General features: G+C 45.0%; 3 protein-coding genes across 4 annotated transcripts; 1 reads left to right on the top strand and 2 right to left on the bottom strand.

The window, feature by feature from the left end:
* Positions 1–10: 10 nt before the first annotated feature.
* Positions 11–4267, top strand: enosf1 (enolase superfamily member 1). Its single transcript, XM_084033763.1, has 15 exons — positions 11–218; positions 293–395; positions 1035–1150; positions 1470–1556; positions 1652–1678; positions 1762–1834; positions 1927–1965; positions 2157–2239; positions 2323–2445; positions 2525–2659; positions 2769–2810; positions 2890–3019; positions 3104–3203; positions 3303–3384; positions 3748–4267. The coding sequence occupies exons 1-15, from the start codon at positions 138–140 to the stop codon at positions 3838–3840; spliced, it is 1314 nt and encodes a 437-aa protein (XP_083889889.1). The 5' UTR covers positions 11–137; the 3' UTR covers positions 3841–4267.
* Positions 4263–6575, bottom strand: tyms (thymidylate synthetase). Of its 2 annotated transcripts, XM_084033765.1 has the most exons (7): positions 6132–6569; positions 5422–5495; positions 5129–5303; positions 4910–5011; positions 4640–4815; positions 4490–4561; positions 4263–4411 (listed from the first exon to the last, which is right to left on the bottom strand). In XM_084033765.1, the coding sequence occupies exons 1-7, from the start codon at positions 6352–6354 to the stop codon at positions 4274–4276; spliced, it is 960 nt and encodes a 319-aa protein (XP_083889891.1). In that variant the 5' UTR covers positions 6355–6569; the 3' UTR covers positions 4263–4273. The 2 variants fall into 2 exon arrangements, with proteins under 2 accessions (XP_083889891.1, XP_083889890.1); XM_084033764.1 differs by having other exon boundaries at positions 4490–4815; positions 6132–6575.
* A 359-nt stretch (positions 6576–6934) lies between these two features.
* On the bottom strand, positions 6935–10586 carry LOC311028711 (clusterin-like protein 1). The gene is made up of 8 exons (XM_084033423.1): positions 10404–10586; positions 9595–9686; positions 9376–9524; positions 8851–9021; positions 8331–8760; positions 8037–8150; positions 7426–7640; positions 6935–7327 (listed from the first exon to the last, which is right to left on the bottom strand). The coding sequence occupies exons 2-8, from the start codon at positions 9683–9685 to the stop codon at positions 7118–7120; spliced, it is 1380 nt and encodes a 459-aa protein (XP_083889549.1). The 5' UTR covers position 9686; positions 10404–10586; the 3' UTR covers positions 6935–7117.
* Positions 10587–12092: the final 1506 nt, after the last annotated feature.

Below are 12092 nucleotides of genomic sequence, written 5' to 3'. Positions count from 1 at the left end.
GAAATGTTTTGATTTGTCAGGTCACGGTAGGAGTTTTGACCAATGGCAGGCTGAGGTGGGCGGGCAACTTCTATTGGCCATACGTCAGAAGGAAATACTTCTTTAACGGTGACAGAAACTCAGGACAAGTCTAAAAAATGTTGCAAAAAATCACCCGTGTGACAGTCCGGGACGTGAGATTCCCGACGTCTCTGGAGCAGCACGGCTCTGACGCGATGGTGAGGACGTTTTCTGTGTACGTGCGGTTTGCAGAGTCCGGTTTTTTCCCTCATTGTGAACTCCTCCGCCGCAGCACACCGACCCGGACTACTCGGCCGCCTATGTGGTGATCGACACGGCCTGCGGGTTGAAAGGCTTCGGCCTGACGTTCACCCTGGGGAGAGGCACGGAGATCGGTAAGAGGTCACGCAGCCAGGCTGCATGTTAAACACCTGCTACAATGTAACCGTGAACACCGATTTAGCTCCATTGGTTACAATGTAGCCGCTGCGTTCAAGTGCTTCCAACGAAATGCAACTTCTTGTGTGTTCTCATGCTGCCTTCACGTGGTATCGGAATTAATATACTATAATGCAGACGTCTGCACATGGAGTGCATTATTTCCCAGAAGTCCTGAGGGTTGAAACACCGAGTTTTGGGCTAAAAGTGATATAATAAACATTTTTTAAATACATTCTAATTTGAACAATTTTTTAGAATAACTATGTGACCAATTTTGTCTAAAAAGAAAACATTTGCACAATATTAAACATAAATAGCTCTTAAATAATAATGCATATGACCATAATTTAATGTTACATTAATGTATCAACAAAAAGTTTCCAGTATTGTGACTTTACTTGAAGGCAACGTTCATTTTCTCGCATGCTTGTCTACGAGGTTGACCCCTACACTGCCACCTTGTGGTAATATGTATTAATCACAATACAACCAATTTTAGGTGCATCTGTTCAAAGAGAGAGTAAAAAAAAAATATATAAATATACATGGTAGAAGGTTTTCAGAGGCTGTGTCGTGTCGCTTGTAACCCACAGTGGTGTGTGCTGTGGAGGCTCTGGCTGAACTGGTTGTTGGGAAATCCCTGCAGGAGATTGTGGGCGACTTCCGGGGATTTTTCCGCCTACTGACTAGTGACGGCCAGATGAGATGGGTAAAAAAAAAAGAGCTACACAAAGCTTTAGGAAATGTAAAAAACAAGATACAGATTCCCCTGAACAATGCAGCCTGATGGCCTCTTTGGAAACAAAGGAAATCAAACTGTGTGTACAAGGTGAATTCTGGTCAGGTGACATCCTGGTTAATGTTTGCACATTTTAAACACACTTTGTACTGTCTTTATTTCCATCAGGCCTGAATGTCTGTTAGATTTTCACCAGGTTTGGGTGCATAATCCAGTTTGTCAGTGCTATCTGCCTATATAATGCGTGACTCATATCAAAGGGGACTTTTTAACGTCCCGTCTGAACCAGCTGGGACCAGAGAAAGGAGTGATCCACCTGGCCGTGGCAGCAGTCCTGAATGCTGTGTGGGACCTGTGGGCGAGGGTGGAGGGAAAGGTGCCAAGGCTTTGATGAGGCATTATTATTATTAGAAAAACCACAGTTTCCTCCACAATCGTGACTCACCAGCTGCCGTTTCCCCCCCCCTGCAGCCGCTGTGGAAGCTGCTTGTCGACATGGTGAGTCACAGGGAATGTAGATGTCTGCTTTACATCCGAGACGTGACCACAAGGGGATATATAATGTCTAGTGTGTGATTCAGGATCCCAAGCAGATCGTCTCCTGCATTGACTTCAGATACATCACGGATGCGCTGACGGAGGAGGAGGCTCTAGGTGATGTGTTATATATATCCAGTACAGGTGTTGGGGGGGGGGGAAGAAATCCCTTCTTCCTGAACTCCTTATGCTTCTCTTTTCCCACCCAGACATGCTCATGAAAGCACAGGAGGGCAAGAAGCAGAGAGGTGAGGGTCATTAATTAAATGAAGGATGAAGGAATTGGATTTCACGGAACGAAATTGCCCCTTTAGAGACCCACAGGAGGCCTTTTTAGCCGAATAACGAGCCCCTATACACGCCGTGATTGCTCTATTAAGCCACATGTCTCCTTGAGTGGAGTATATTACCTGTGCCGGCTGCTTCTTTCGCCTGCCAGAGGATCGCATGCTGAAAGAGGGTTATCCTGCCTACACTACCTCCTGCGCGTGGCTCGGGTACTCTGAGCAGCTGCTCAAACAGGTGTGCGCTTTGAAAATAGGCGTCATTTCTCAGGTTTTGATGAGCCGTTAGTGAGTAACCGTGACGGTTGTGCGTTTCTGAAGCTCTGCACGGACGCGCTGGAAAGCGGTTGGACCAAATTCAAGGTGAAGGTCGGTGCGGATCTAGAGGACGACGTTCGCAGGTGTCGCCTCATCAGGCAGATGATTGGACCCGACAACACTCTGGTGAGCTCGGTTTCCCCACCACCTTTTTGGATTTACATCAGGAGAAGTGCGATAAAGTGTACTTTTTCATGTGTTTTAGATGATCGATGCCAACCAGAGATGGGACGTGGCCGAGGCCATCAGCTGGGTGACCAGCCTGGCTGAGTTCAGACCTCTTTGGATCGAGGAGCCCACGTCTCCAGATGATATCCTGGGCCACGCCACCATCTCCAAGGTGAGACCGATGAATGATGATGAGACAATGAATCACCGAGCACCCAGACGAAGAGACAAAACCCACGTCTTTGTGTGAAGCCGGATAACGGATGTCTAACTTTGTGCAGGCTTTGGCTCCACTCGGGATCGGAGTGGCATCTGGAGAGCAGGTCAGAGCCTGTGTTTGCTGCAGCTTCATATCACTGATTGGTGACTTGATATTATCTAGTAAACGGTTTCGCCCTCCAGTGTCACAACAGGGTGATGTTCAAGCAGTTTTTGCAGGCCTCGGCGCTGCAGTTTGTCCAGATAGACAGCTGTCGGCTGGGGAGTGTCAACGAGAACCTGGCCGTGCTGCTGATGGCCCACAAGTTCCAGGGTGAAACTCCAGACTCATGTCAGGGGGTCCAGCGTTACCAAAGTGTAACATCTCTCTGATATATTCTGCTGTCTTCTCTCTTAGTGCCCGTTTGTCCTCACGCTGGAGGAGTCGGTCTCTGTGAGCTCGTCCAGCATCTCAGTCTGTTCGACTACATCTGTGTGTCGGCAAGTCTCAGCAACCGGTAAGAACAGGATCGATTGTTTCGTTAAGAGCTCTTAAACTGTAACCTTTTATCTCATTATATATTTAACACAGGGTTTTGCTTCTTTTTTAATGTCAGAATGTGTGAATATGTGGATCACCTGCATGAACACTTCACCTGCCCTGTGGTGATTCACGACGCCCACTACATGCCTCCCCGGGTAAGATGAAGGCACCACTTCAGTTTAAGTACCACAGTATAGAAGTAGAAGTACAAACTGAATTATATTTATTGATGCATGAATATTAATGTTTTTTTTTTATTGCCACTAGTGAGGGTGGAGCTATATACACAGCTGGGTAGCTTGTAAATATCAGAGATGAATCAAGTTTTATCTTTATCCATAATAATACATGATAAATGTATGTTATGTTGTTATTAATCTGAAAACACAAACTAACAAAAAGGTATTTAATCATTGTAATGTTAAAGAAAATATATTTCCCTCTAAAATGTCCTCAAAATGTTACTCTAGTGAACATCTTTAGGTGCTTGTTTGAGTCCAATGTGTTTTTGTTCTCAGCATCCGGGCTACTCGTGTGAGATGCTGGAATCATCCGTGCAGAGACACCAGTACCCCGAAGGAGAAGTATGGAAGCTCAACACAAACAAATAAACAGTTTACTCTTTTTAGATTTATAATCGGATAAATGGAGAGAAAATTTCACTAATAATCTACTGGAAGTGGAGCAGACACGATCAAAATAAGACCTTTTATAATGAAGTTGTATTTTGCTGCTAGGCTCTTGTTGTCCAATAACAATTCTGTACAAATCCAGCTGACAAAAATGTAAATTCTTTATTTGCATAATTAAATATTCATAACATTTAAAGAAAACTGTACCAAACATCCTTTCCCCCACAAGCAATAATAGAAAACCCTTTCTTGTAACAGCGTATATGTCACTAAAATCACAGTCCTTTTTGTAACATGAAGGAACTAAGTTCTAAAAAATATACAGTCTTTCTGAACAATGGAGTGAACGAAATGATCAGTTTTCTAAACTTTTTCTTTTTTTTAATCCCTCACCACGATCAAAGTGTGATCTTTACACAGCCATCTGCATCTTGATGGGGGGATGAGGGTTGTAGTCGCAGATTTCAAAGTCCTCCGCGCGGAAATCGTCGATTCTCTCCACTTTTCTCAGGATCTTCAGCTTGGGGAAAGGGCGGATCTCTCTCTGAAGCTGCAAATGTAGACACGTGTTAAGTTTGGAATTGGGCAGCGGACTGGAGTGGCAGAAAGCCATCTTTAACTAACCCACCTGTACTTTGAGAGGTTCCACGTGGTTGATGTAAATGTGAGCGTCTCCCAGTGTGTGAACAAAGTCGCCCGGCTGGAGGGACAAAAAAAAATATATAAGCACATAATAATATGCTAAAAAACAGTTTTGACAAAAGCTCAGTGCCCTCACCTTGAGTCCTGTGATGTGAGCGATCATGTAGGTGAGAAGTGCATAGCTTGCGATATTGAAAGGCACCCCGAGGCCCATGTCGCCCGAGCGCTGGTACAGCTGACACGACAGCTCGCCGTCACACACGTAGAACTGACACAAGGCGTGGCAGGGGGGCAGAGCCATGAGGGGCAGGTCTGTAACGGCAGCATCACCACCGTCAGATTTAAAGAGCGCCGATGACGTTTAGGATGAGTTCAAGTAACTTTTAAAACGTTGTAAACGCCGCACCTTTGGGGTTCCAAGCACACATGATGATCCGTCGGTCCTCTGGGTTCACGTTGATGGTGTCGATGATCTTCTGCAGCTGGTCAATGCCCTGCCCCGTGTAATCTGTTTAAAAAACAAATTATTCAAACGGAAGAGGAGGTTTGCAAAGACATTTCTCAGGACTTTGATGTAGGAAATTCACAATAGAAATGATAATGTGTAAACTGGGCGTAGCTGCACCTGCATGCATGTTGGTGTACTCGGCACCAAAGTGCCTCCACTGGAAACCGTACACGGGTCCCAGGTCGCCCTCCTCTCTATCTGTGAAGCCAAGGTTGTCTAAGAAGGCCCGGGACCCGTTGGCTTCCCAAATCTTCACCCCTTTCTCCGAGAGCTCCTTGGCGTTTGTTGATCCCTGTGACAATGAAATGAAGGAAATATTGAGAGCTGTGACACAAAACCACAAACAGAAAGAAAATCTGATTTTCTCAGCTACCCGTTCAGGCATGTAGCTCTTTCCATATCGTCCTCACCTTGATAAACCACAGCAATTCTTCAAGGATCCCCCTCCAAAACACCTTCTTGGTCGTCAGCAAAGGAAACTGATCTACAAATAAACAGGAACATGTTACATTTTACATAATTAACTACAGCAACGTACATGTTACAGCAAGGTACATGTTATATAGCCTTACATGCTCAACCTGATGTTAACAATTGATGGTTTGAAGAGAAAGAAATCCTGCTTCTTATCACATAAATAATCAAAAATCTCATGAATGTGGTTATCAAAAAAAAAAAACAATATATAAGGTTTATAAATCAACCCATCAGTGCCCCCTGGTGGACACCATAAAAACATTTAGAATTCTGTACAAATATCTGTAATACAACAATATCAGCCATTTATCCGGGTTCTTGAGCCAAACATTCATGCATTAAACTACATAAATGGGACTTTATGCAGAAATATTGTCTCTTATTCCACTACACATATTTACAGTATTAAAAAGATGCACTATTGATTAATTAAACCACCTTAAACCTAAAGCTCATCCAATAACACATGCGACACCCTGGAAAAACAGGAGACCTTCAGTATACTTTACTTTTGGCGCTACACTGTTATTTTGGAGTACTTCCCCATTGTTGTAATACTTTTACTCCCACCACTGTTTCTTACCAGCAACAATACTATTTACAGTACATTAATTAATGCCAGACAAAGTTAAAACCCCCAAACCTCGCAGACTGTATCTGGCCTGAGCACCGAACACGGAGACGACCCCGGTCCCGGTCCGGTCCCCCTTCTTGCGGCCGTGCTGCATGATGTACTCGATCTGGTCCAGATACCCGCGTTCATCGCAGAAAACACCGAAGTTCTTCTTCTGTCCCTCCGCCGCCGGCCGCGTCTCCTCCGGCTCCTTACAGCCGCCCGCTGCGTGGATCTCTGAGGTGGCGGGCATGTTTGTCCACGAAAGAGGAACTCAGACGACGTGATGGAGAAAAGTGTAGTGTTTTGTTACCGGTGGATTTTCCCCGGGTAATTTTCGAGCCACTTCCGTTTTTTTATACAAAATCTCGCGAGAGTACGCGGAAAGGCGCGCCTGCTTCTTTTTACTGTTTTTTTTTCTTTCTTCCATCATGACTGCCTTAAAAAAAGTAATTGTAGTAACACATATATAAATGCCTGCTTAAAAAAAAAAAAAGGCAATTAAATAAACAATACTAATTTGCGAGCAGAATAATTTTGTTTACTATATTTTCAACCTTTACCTGAGAGTGCCCTACTTTCTTTGGCTGATTTTTAACAAAAGCAAGAACAAATAAAAGTGAGTGTACATAGTTTAATTAACATACATGAATAAAAAGTAAGGTGGCTCTTCAAGTTTTCCAAAAATCAGCTCTCTATTCAGCATCTGAAGGTAATGTGTGAATCCTGCACATTAATCAATAGTGTAGAAAAAATTATAAATATAAATGTTCCGACACAAGCAAGTTAGTAAATTGCACGTGGGTCAATCTTTTAATACAAAGTCAGTGAAGGATTCAATTTATTATTGTTTCTTAGGCACCGAATCATTTTGGATTAAAACATATTGCATTGTGGGTCTGGGGGAAATGCAAAGGGATTTGTAATATTATAATATTTTCAAATTATCACAATTGATTTTACTCAAATTCCACTTGGAGCTCTGCCAGGTGAAGCTGGGAGCCAAAAAGAATCAACTAAGCCACAACGCCGCCGCGATCAATAGCTCTTATCTGCTGTTTATGGAGAGTTAGAGCCTCCTGAGCTACATATTGGATAAAAGCAGGGTCATCCACGTCCAGCTCTGCTGGGACCGAGACGGTCACTGGGGCAGAGTCCAGTATGGTTACAACCACACTGCTATCGGCTTTGGGTCTGATGTTCTTCATCTGCTGCTGTGGATTCACCTGAAAGATGACATAGAGTGAAACTGCATCAGTGAACCCTTGTTGCATCCCAAATAAACTACTGCGAGATAAAAACTCCAACATCACTCCAAACGTACTGCGATCACGGTGAAGGAGCTGCGTGGGCCCTCGCTGCCGTCGGACAGCCGGCCCACCCAGCCGTACTTGTCGTCCATGTCGCCGAGCCAGCTCCGCGTGTCGGCCGTGTGTCTCTGGACCAGCTGCAGCCTGTCGTCGTGCTGCTGCCGGGAGGCGTTGAGCAGCATGAGCATCTCCTCCATCTCAGAGTGAAGCTGCTGGACGCCGGGACATTCTGCAAGTATAAAACATCACATACATATACTGTGTGTATATAAAAACATCTGTTTTCTCAACCTCTTTGGAGTAAATCTCAAACATGTCACAATGGATTTCAGTGCAGACGGATGGGATGATTTAGGATTTCATCACTGATTGGACTGACTGGATAAAGTAACAACCAGCCAAGAAACTGATAATGGGAACCATCAAAATATCCTGCTGAATGTTTTCACTCATGATGCCTATTAAACCCCTTCAGCTGAAAGACTAGTTTGCAAAAATGAAGACTTCAAAGTGATCGTAGCAATGTATTATAATTCGTTTTTAATTGTCCCTTTAGGTGAAACGCTTATTTGGGCCAGAATTTGCATTTAAGGTCCAAATAGGAACATTTGTGCTGGTTATTTACCTTGTAGCAGATAATCTTCACACGCCTTGCACAAACTCTGCAGCTCCCAGCACTCTGACGCTTGTCTGCGCAGTCGTCTGCACAGATGTCTGCTGTGGGTCGGCGATCCCGTATCTGTGTGTATAAACATGCAATAACACACTGGATATTTCATAGATTGACCTGTTTCAATGGAAAGAACAGCTTGGGTCCATGTGTACTTCCTGTCGGCACCAGTATAAAACCCCATGTAAAGACCTTTCCATCTCTTATAGGTTCCTCACTGAGTGTTGAGCAACAAAGGGCATCGGATACCTGTGCTCGGTTGCTGAAAGTACTCCTCGGCTTCTTCAAACACGTCAGCCACCGTGGAGCCGAACCCTTGCAGCACATTCCTCCCAAAGCCGGACACCGAATCGAGGACGTGATCCAGACCCAAGGTCCTGAAGAATCCGGCGCTGGAGCCGGCCTGCGTGGTCGAGCGCGGGCTGGGCCGGACCTCCGCGGTGAAGGCCGCCAGGAAGGGACGCCCGAACACCCGCTGCATCCTCTTCACCAGGGTGACGCTCCGGTTGTACAGGAGGCCGGTGTGTGACAGCAGCTGGCTGAAGGAGGCGTCCAGGTCTGCACCGTCTTCTCCTGCGAGCCGGTTCTCAGGGGAGTCGGTTTCGGCCGCCTTCTCCTCGTTCAGATCGTGCTCCGTGGCCTCCAGCTGGGCCGCCATTTTCCTGAAAAACTCCTCCACCTGCAGAGGGAGAGTCATAGGAGAGCCATGTTTGGAGCCAAACAAGTCATTATGAAGGTCTGAGACAGGCCTAACGTGCTGAGGTCAAACCTTGAATGAGAAAGAGGCGTAGCCACGGCGACACGTGGAGGTGTAGAAGGCCTTACACGTATCCTCAAGACAAGGCTGACATTCCTCAAAGGAGGATTTGGTTAAATGCTGGCAGTGCTGCTCGGCCTCCTGTAGTTTCTGCTCCGTTTCCCGGACCAGCTGCATCGCCCCCTGAAGGAAACCCCAAAAACAGAGGAGCTTAATCACCCCTAATAAACCTGAGAGAACACAATGTGACCTGTATTTTAAAATGACAGATGAATCTACAGACAGTTCATTTATCCTGGCTGCTGTAAAACTACACCCCCGACTCCCTGAACCAGCCCTCACTCCCACATTCATTATTCACCGCCTGCTTTGAGGTTTCTCTGCGAGGCTTTGTGTGGCTTTGCATTTATGAGGCAGAAAATATGTCGTAGGGCCTCAGAAATAACGCAGAGAGACTGGCATGTAACTACGCTGGTCTGGGGGAACGTAATTGTGTTCAAACGGGGCCTGTAAAAGAGGCAGAAACACAGTCGAGACCTTCTTCTTGTCGCTGCTGTGTCTCAGGGCGTCCATTAGGTGCCTGTGCTTCTCCGCTCTCTTCTCCATCGTTTCCTTCACCTGCTTCACCCCGAGCAACGCTCGCTTCATCTCCTCGTCGACACACTGCTCTCCCGCTGCAGACAGCCCTGCACCCAGTGACACACACTGTCATTCACCAGTTCATAAGGTACATCTGAGTGTTTTCTGTCGACTCACTTTGCAGCGTGTCGTCGCTCAGCGGGGGAGAGTCGGCAGCACAGAGCAGGACTTCAGCGAGGCAGAGAACTTGAACCAGCAGCTTCCTCATCCTGTGGTGAGCAGAACGTGCTCATTATTCTCTCCCAGAGTCATATAAACTTTGATTGGGCTCACATTTAATGGAACGTGTTACGTCACCTGCCACAAGGTGGTGCCGTTTCCCAAGCATTTAAATATAGGAGCCACTTAAAAGTTAATATAACACAAAAGGGCAACTCATTATCCCAAATGTTCATTCATTCATGGAATGTCGCATCAGCACGAAGCCGAATAAACATGATTACCACAGTTAACTGAAGCTGCTGCCGTCAACGGTCATCTAATCACATTGCATAACGAGGATAATAGCCGTAATACACTGCAATTGAATGATTTCTCGTGAGTTAACAAAATTACAAGCCCAATTTAGTACTTTACACCTTGTAAAGGGAGACTGCATTCACCAAAAGTGTGTGCAGCTGATGTTTGTGAATGAATCATTCAAAAAGACCCAATAAACAAATAAATAAATATACAAAAATATAATAACATGAATTAAAGTAAAGCTGAACCGTAAAATTAATGTCTTTTCAATGCTAATTTACATTTACTTTCCCTGTACATGCATATTTTACATCCCGCTGTCCTTAAAATGAATCTTGCTGGAAAAAAAATATTGCATTTAATGCTACCTGTGAGGAAACACCTTCTCCACGTCCACTGTTGAAGACTTTATTGTCATTACCCTTTATGCAAATAAAAAAAATAGTTTTAAAACGCATATTTACCTCGACAGCTGTGGAAAAAACGTCAGACTCCGGAACAAAAGCGACACGTTGTGAGGCGCCTGCTCCCTCAAAGGATTGTTCTATTTTTATGGATCTACTCACCGGCACAGATCCTATTAGTGTGTTTGCATTGTGGAGCCTGAACGCGCACAGCCTGACTGCAGATCAGTCTGGGATTGAATGCACGGTAAACATTACACGCTCAAGTCGGCCGTGCTCATGCTCTATCTCACTTAATTGTCCCCCAACACACTCCAGAGCGCTCGTCGGGTAAAACTTTCCCCCTCTAATCTCCATCAGACTGACAGTAAGCCTGCTTCCTGCAGAGACCTGGCTCACATGGACGTGGTCTTGGTTTAGGCCTCGAGAGGAGCAGGACTGCATGTGCCAAACAAAAAAACATTAAAGAGGGAACCAGTGAGTATGTTTAACTTTAACAACTCATGCACTATATAATGTGGACTTAAATTCTTCCATCACACTGTGTCAACACTCCTGCTTCCTGTCTTTGTAGCAGAGACTCTCCCCGGCTGCAAACAAGACAATCGTAATCGTCCATATCGTGATACCCCGAGATGGCAGCAGCGTGGTAAATGTGGAATTCCTTGTGTGCTTGCTCAGCTCTCTTTTAATCTGAGCCCACTGCTAAAAAGCCTTGACCCAGCAAATGAGGTCCCAACCCCTGAATGAGGACCAGCAGGAGCAGGGGCTGTAAGATACCTGACCCTCAGCTGCTTTTTATCAGCTTGCCACGATCCCTATCTGGGGGCCCTAATACCAGCCTGCTGCTCCAATTATAGCCGACAGTAAGATAACAGTTCTGAAGCCTTTAGGAAAACAAGTAATTAGCCGCTTTATCATCCGAGGCTGGTCTGGAATCTAAGATGTGGTGGACTGGGTCACACTCCAGCTATTAGCCTGTTTGAAAGGCTCTGCTATCCAAAGAAAGAGGCAAAACAGATCTGAGTTCAATGTGTGTGTTTTTTTAGAGCTGGAACAGCCGCTGTTTTCTGTATCTTTAACCTGCGAATCAATTGGTTTGGATCGAGCGCTTTGTGAAAAGATGCACATCAAGGCCACGTCGACGCAAAGTACCCCAGTGACACTAACCTGCACTCTGACAGCGGGTCTGTCTCTGTCTTTGATGTGCGATGCAGCTGTTTTCTGCCTTTGATCGGTGATCTGCATCTGCAGGCCGGAGAGATTAACAGACACAGGAACTGTTGGAATTATCACTGCACCTGGAGGAGGAAACGGACGCTGGTGAACCATGGGGTCTGATTTGAATAGATTGTGGTCACTCTTTGCGAAGGAAAACATGGAAAAAGTGGACAAATGCAAAGATCTGTACCATCTAATCAACAGGTTAGGACGGACATTATGTATCACAGCAAGGCCAATCAATATTCTTTCCTATATTGAACAGACATCTAAATTGCTACATAATTACATCTTTATCAGGTGATTTAAAATCCTAGAAATGTTATCAAATTAATTAGTAAGGCTTGTATTAAATCAGAATTTTCCTTTTTCTTTGATTCAAAATGCAGCAACACATTTCTTGCAATTTCCTTAAAAGCCTTTTAGTATAGACCAGGTAAAAAAAATTATTCAACTTTGCTATTCATTTTTCCTCTTTATAAATACTTTTTGCAGTGTAGGCTAGTATTAATCTACCAGGAATGTGGA

The sequence above is a fragment of the Eutrigla gurnardus genome (genome assembly GCF_963514095.1).
Source record: "Eutrigla gurnardus genome assembly, chromosome: 18".
Taxonomy (NCBI): Eukaryota; Metazoa; Chordata; class Actinopteri; order Perciformes; family Triglidae; genus Eutrigla; species Eutrigla gurnardus.
The sequence above is the reverse complement of the archived record's forward strand: the minus strand, read 5'-3'. Positions and strand labels throughout refer to the sequence as shown.

Coding starts and splice junctions, on each gene's coding strand:
- LOC311028711 (XM_084033423.1), bottom strand. CDS start 9,685: ATGAGGAAGCTGCTGGTTCAAGTTCTCTGCCTCGCTGAAGTCCTGCTC. Junction 9,022..9,375: donor ACAGCAGCGACAAGAAGAAG/GTCTCGACTGTG, acceptor GGTTTCCTTCAG/GGGGCGATGCAGCTGGTCCG. Junction 7,328..7,425: donor GCTCCTTCACCGTGATCGCA/GTACGTTTGGAG, acceptor GTCATCTTTCAG/GTGAATCCACAGCAGCAGAT.
- tyms (XM_084033764.1), bottom strand. CDS start 6,354: ATGCCCGCCACCTCAGAGATCCACGCAGCGGGCGGCTGTAAGGAGCCG. Junction 5,012..5,128: donor GTACACCAACATGCATGCAG/GTGCAGCTACGC, acceptor TTTTTTAAACAG/ATTACACGGGGCAGGGCATT. Junction 4,412..4,489: donor TGGAACCTCTCAAAGTACAG/GTGGGTTAGTTA, acceptor CTACATTTGCAG/CTTCAGAGAGAGATCCGCCC.
- enosf1 (XM_084033763.1), top strand. CDS start 138: ATGTTGCAAAAAATCACCCGTGTGACAGTCCGGGACGTGAGATTCCCG. Junction 1,679..1,761: donor GGAAGCTGCTTGTCGACATG/GTGAGTCACAGG, acceptor TGTGTGATTCAG/GATCCCAAGCAGATCGTCTC. Junction 3,204..3,302: donor TCGGCAAGTCTCAGCAACCG/GTAAGAACAGGA, acceptor TTTTAATGTCAG/AATGTGTGAATATGTGGATC.